Source organism: Leuresthes tenuis, unplaced genomic scaffold, assembly GCF_036924035.1.
Source record: "Leuresthes tenuis unplaced genomic scaffold, fLeuTen1.0.hap1 SCAF_15, whole genome shotgun sequence".
Classification (NCBI taxonomy): domain Eukaryota; kingdom Metazoa; phylum Chordata; class Actinopteri; order Atheriniformes; family Atherinopsidae; genus Leuresthes; species Leuresthes tenuis.
Genome location: NW_027325369.1, coordinates 21,449,492 through 21,455,692, shown reverse-complemented (window position 1 = coordinate 21,455,692; position 6,201 = coordinate 21,449,492). Strand labels below are relative to the sequence as shown.

At 42.8% G+C, this 6,201-nt stretch overlaps 1 protein-coding gene across 1 annotated transcript; it reads right to left on the bottom strand.

Moving 5' to 3' along the window:
* Positions 1 to 1,589: 1,589 nt before the first annotated feature.
* On the bottom strand, positions 1,590 to 4,540 carry sox11a (SRY-box transcription factor 11a). Its single transcript, XM_072365584.1, has one exon. The coding sequence runs from the start codon at positions 4,376 to 4,378 to the stop codon at positions 3,287 to 3,289; it is 1,092 nt and encodes a 363-aa protein (XP_072221685.1). The 5' UTR covers positions 4,379 to 4,540; the 3' UTR covers positions 1,590 to 3,286.
* Positions 4,541 to 6,201: the final 1,661 nt, after the last annotated feature.

Here is a 6,201-nt window from a genome sequence, read left to right as displayed (position 1 = left end):
TGTACCAGTGGTATTAGTCCTGAGCCAATATTTCAGTCGAGCACAAAATCAATGTTGAGATTCCACTGGGAATAGTCCTGGAACCCATTAGCAACTTTGACCAATAGGTCAGGTAAAGTAATAGCTAGATAAATGTTTTATTACAGATTTGCAAACTGACTTAATGGGGGGGAGATACTACCTGGGCAGCCAGGCATGGTAAATATTCATCACTAGATTCTATTGCTGTACTGAGCACAGATATCTCAGTGGCGAGATAAAGGTGGGTCTGTCTAAACAGGCCTCAGAGGAGGCCAGAGCCTGCATCTGTTGTCCTCCTGAGGCACACAGGCGCACAACACTGTGAAGACGTAATCCCTGTAAATTATTGGTTGTTATACTAATTGCATTCAGTATGACATCATATAAGGCTGAGATTTGTTTCACTAATGTTGCTCTGACAAAGTACAGGCATATCAGTGACTAAGATTGAGCAGAAACACCAGAACAACATCCCTGTACCTCAGTATGAGCAATAACATAATCAGCTCTGGTGATACACAGATACACACACATCTGTGGCCATTTTCAAGAACTAATCTCATTCTAATTTCCACTTTATTCTATTCACTTGTATTTGTGGCTTTGTTTAGACTCCAAAGGTTCTCAGTCCTTGTCATAGTGCAGCGTTCTAGTTTTGTTTTTTTTTGTCCTACCAGCTATTTTCTGTCATTTATCTGAAATTCCAGGTGGTCACAGGCTTTAAGTAGTCAGGAAAATGACCTAACCGCAAAGTCTGCAACTTTGAACCAATGGAATTGAGCCAAATTTACTATTTATAGTGACCGAGTACCCGTGTGCCCCATTTACACAATTAACAGCCAGACCTGAGGCACCTTCTAAAATAAAGGTACACAATGATCTTGCATCTTCTCTTAGAAGGATAACAAGTGAGAAAATGATGAAGCATTATGAAACCCAAGTTTTTTTTTCTGTTTACTTTCACATATAAATAATCTATCTGCAAATTGTTCATTTTATTTCAATCCTATATGCTTAGGACAAGGGCCATTGTTTATCCCTGCATTGCATATGTCACATTTAGTTATTTTTTGGCCCACTGTTCATGTAGTCTTCAAGCTGTTCTGTGCTGGGCAGAGTGCTATTTTTCTGAATGAAAGCCAGACAGACTGAGAGCTCCCACACGCTGAGAGGAGCGGCTCCTGTTTCCAGCTCTGTTTCCAAGGAGACCACCAAGCCTACCAATCACAGTGCTGAGCGCCAGCAAGCGGGCAATTCAATTTCTTAAAGCAGCAGTGTCCGTTTCTGGGGAAGTTCTGTGAAAGCAAGCTCAGCGTGGGGAGAAGAAAATGAATAAGACGGTACATTTTTAACAAGAAAGAACAGTAAAGCACCTCAACACTGCAGATCAAAAGCATTTTCCTTTTTTTTCCTTTTTATTAAATGTGAATTCACATGGTAGTTTGAGCCCATCCATTAAGAGTATCCGCCTACATACAAAATAGGCATCATTCTGTCATCACATCCTTTTCAAACGCAAGTAATAACACATTTGTGTACATATATTCACAAACTGAAAGGACAGTCGATGGTGGTAGGTACTTATTTATTAAAAGATGAGTCAAAGACAGATTCACACTTGGAATGTGAAGTAACTACTGCCCAGAACTTCCAACAAAATGTCTTGGCATATAATTAGGTCATATTCCAAAACCTTTTATCAAACAGACTTCATATGTAAGACCCACATAAAAATAAACAATATCTGCTTTTTTAAGTGCAAGAAATAAAAAATACAGGTTTGTGGTTAATGTCTTAAAAAAAGAAGGCAGTCTTCAGTTTTAAAATAAAGTTTCATTTCATGAAACAGGACTATGGAATGTACTTTTTTGCTTGCTTGTTAAACTAATGCCAGACCACCACTGTATCAGACTATGCCCTTTTACGGAACTCTCCATTTTCTTGCCTAATTTCCAGTCAAGTTTGAGATTTTTGAAGTCAGATATGCTCATTATCCAATCCTGTGTGTCAAATAACTTTCAAATTGTGATACTGATCTGTTTTAATGGTATGCATTACACCATGAGGCCATATTAAATTGTTTTGTATCAGTTCCAGCTGATTTGTTTATTTCCCTGCCTGGACAGGCTTCAGCATCATAACATGAAATGATGTCGACAGTGCACGAGTCTGTTTTTCCATCACTTGCTACAATTGTTGATGGTCTGTATTTTAAGAGTATATATTGCACAAAAAATGAGAAGGGGGGAAAAAACAGTATGTGCCATAAAAAATACCAAAATCCAGTTTCACACCTGCGATTGGGACCCATCCACATATCACGAGTATGATATACATAAACTCCTAACTTTACTATATTACAGTACATGTACAATCTTGAAACTAGTTCCAGCTCTGAGGTATGTGTTCCCCATGATGCCATTGTATTGTCTACAAATACTCAACAAATCTGCTCTACAACTGTACAAAACCTAGTTTAAAATCACAAGGCATTTTTGATGCAAGTCTTAATTTAACTTAATCCTTAAAACCAGGACTCCCTTGCATGCTAAAAAGAAATGATAAAGGGAAGAAGTGCCTGAAACTCACTGAAAGCACAGTAAGAACATTCCCTTTTAACTGTACAAAAATATGCCTGAAAATATCTTACTTTTCTTTTAAAAAGATGAGGTCTGTTATGTATCAAAATGTTTCCTCCGCACTTGTACTCTGCAGAGGTTTAGGCTGCTTAATTTTCCAAACCAGGAGGTAAACGGAATCAGTTACAAAAGAAACAAACAAACATTTTTCGGCATTTAAAAATTACATAAACCGTTGTAAAGTAGCATCCTGAACAAATGTCAGTTCACAGATTTGCTTTGAGACAGTCCACAGTTCGTGTTCAGCTCCCTGCAGTTTATTATTATTTTTTTTTTGTTGTTTTTAAGAGGATAAGATGCATAGAAGTTCGCGTAATTTTCCCTTTGTGGTCCGTTTAAGATGAACAGTAAATGCAGACCTACGGGAAAAAAATCCATAAAACCCTGTCATGCTGCCAGATAAAAAAAAAAAAAGAAGTCTGCAGACTTTGCCTTTTTTTCTTTTTTTTTTCTGCTACCAGCTTCATAAGCATCTCATTCCTCAAACCTCACCTCGGCTCATGGTCCTTCACCTCCCTCTTGGGGACCCTACAGAAAACCCACAGGAGGCAGGACTGGGGACAATTTGACCAGGACACATATAATTTCATAACTCCCTTCTCTGTTATTACTAGAGGAACTGTCTTTCAGTATGTGAAGACCAGGTCGGAAAAGTTCGCCTCCAGCCAGTCCCCGGCAATCATCTCGCTGAGTTCTGGCGTGCAGTAGTCTGGGAATTCAAAGTGAGAGCCCAGGCTGCCCTCACTGAAAGAGTCCAAGTCCTTATCCACAAGAGACAGGGAGAGGTTTCCTGAATTGGGGTTGCCCAGCTCCGAGCCCGGGGCGTTTGGAGCGAAATTTAAACTAAAGTCAAACAGCAAATCGTCCGCGTCCTCGCCGGAGGAGGAGCTGCTGCTGGACGAGGAGGAGGATGTGGAGACCGACCTGGAGGATGCTGGTGAGACGGAAGCAGCGTGCAATGTGCTCTGCTTCGAAATGTTTTTGATATTGTAAAACAATCTGTTGTTGCTCCGCACTTCTTCGTACATGCTCGTCCCCTCGGACTCGGCCGAGGAGCTCAAAGTTGGGCTCGCGGGAACTTTGGCTACATTATACGGCCTCAGGCGCTCCTCCTCTCCCGGTTTAAGTCCCATCCGGTAGTCCTCTTCGTACTCGTCGTCATCGTCCTCATCGGTGAGCTCACTTTTCACAGTCTTTGTAACTTTTAAGCTGGGAAACACACAGTCGTCCCCGTAGCCGTGAGAGGACTTGGAGCCGCTCTTGGTTTTGATCTTGGAACACTTCTTGCTGGGAGTCTTTGCAATTTTTCCGCACTTCTCCGGAGACGGTGCTGATGATTTTGAACTGTCGAGCTTTGGTTTTTTCTTGGGTCTGTACTTGTAGTCGGGGTAGTCGGCCATGTGTTTTAGCCGCAACCTCTCGGCTTCTCTGATAAACGGGATCTTTTCGCTGTCCTTGAGCATCTTCCACCTCTTCCCCAGGCGCTTGGAAATCTCTGCATTGTGCATGTCCGGCGACTGCTCCATGATCTTTCTCCTCTCGATCTTGGACCAGACCATAAATGCATTCATGGGTCTCTTGATGTGCCCGGTGGCTGTCTTGCACCAGTCCGGGTTTATCGCCACGGGGCTGCATGCCATAAATTCACTCTCCTCCGAGTCCGTAGCCTCCCTGGACATGCTCCCATCCGTCTCGCTGTTGTCCGTGTGCTGCACCATTGTCCTCAGTTTCAAGTTACTTTGTTTCCGGACGCTGCAGTGTCTAACAGCTCCTCACCGCCAAGACGGCTCAGCTCTCTGTGTCTGCGCCGGTTCGTCCACGTCCTTTTGCTTAATGTGTCTCAAGCTCTGCACTCTTTTTCCAGAGTTACAAACTGCCTTCTTAACTAGTTATCAGCTTTTTCATGTCCCCTGCGTCACAGACACTCATCCAATCACGTCCCTTCCACTCCGCCCAGCAGACTCCATCCAAGACTCCCCTTAACCCTTTTATTCCTCCCTCCCGAGCTCTCATTGGAGTGGAGGTGGGGATTTGTGCTACACAGTGTCTGGGGCAACACGCCGGGCGAGACAAGCATATTAAACACACAGTTAGCGCTATGCGCTCCTCAGAGGAACAGCAGGCACCAAAACGCACATAAACCTAAAGTCCGCTTTCTTATTTTTACCTCAAGAAATATGCAAGGTTATTCTTTAGATGTTTAGCAAACGTATCCAGAGGAAAACAAATATTCTAGGCTGTGTGGCTGCTTTTTTTTTATTTCCTCCCTTAGGTTGAGTACTGAAGGTGGCGCTTGGACACTGTTGCAGGCGCCTGGATAAGTCGGTGCGTCTGCTTGTCTGATATTCGAGGATATATTTTTACAGCTGTTTACAGCTTCAGAGAAAGACTTTGTGCTATTTAATATAACATCATGTATCTCGCACTTATCTCTGCCTACCAAGAGCTGTCCCACCTTTTTATTTATTTATTTCTGTCTTGGGTTGTGTCCATGTCTGCATTTGAATGAAAGAAATAGGTCAGTAGTACATTCGCCTTTATATATCGTGTTTACGCTGTGTGGACACGCACAGCACCTGCAGCATCGCATAGATCATACAAATAAAGCACCGAAAACGCATTAAAATGGGTGATTAATGTGTGCTATTTGTGCTGATACATAAATTCCACAATCTCAAAGTAAAAACAAGCTGATCATTTTTAACCATCTGAATGAGTGCTTATGTAGAGCACATAGCAATAACACGCATTCAGATGGTAACATTTGCCTGTGTAGCCACTATCTGAGCCCATACTGGCAGGGATAGATGGAAGGCACCCTGCTGAGTCTGCTGTGTCAAGAGGGAGTGTAGCATCTCGCTGGCGTCTCTGGTACCCCTTCCACACTCCTCCCCCATGGCTCTGGGTGGTAGCCAGCAGTGCTATTGGAGGCTGGGGCGATAAGGCGTCCTGTTTTTTCCTCTCTGCTTCGTCCCCTAGAGGGCAATCACTTACCCTTTTGAAACCCTCCCCCCACCAAGCCACCGTATTTTCCCTAGCTGGGGCTTAAGAAGTGTCTCAACTGATACAGAGTGAGGCAGCTAGAAAGCACAGACAGGATAGCAGCGAGAAAGAAAGAGAAAAAAAGGGGCACACAAGGGAAAGGAGACAAGGCTAAGTAGAGTGAATCAGTCTGAGGAAGAGAAATGCTTAGATAGATAGAGGGGCTCTTGCATTTCCATCCTTGGGACAGAGAGGCAACCTTCTGTCTCTCCCAGACAGAGATAGAGCTGAAATGCTTTATCATGACCACCCTGTGCTGATTAAGCCTTATCAGATATATGTGTCAGAACCAGAGTCTCAGGAGGTTGTCACATGCAAATGCATGTTTTCTTGAAAGCTTGTTGTTTTGTTTTTTTCTTCTGATGGATTCATCTAAGAGGCTTAAGAGGCTTTTTGAAATTAACTGGCAGTATAATTAGCAATCATATATCTAGTGTGTGTCTGCAGTGATTTGACATTTTCACATAATTTCATCACAAAAAAAAATATCTGCTATTCC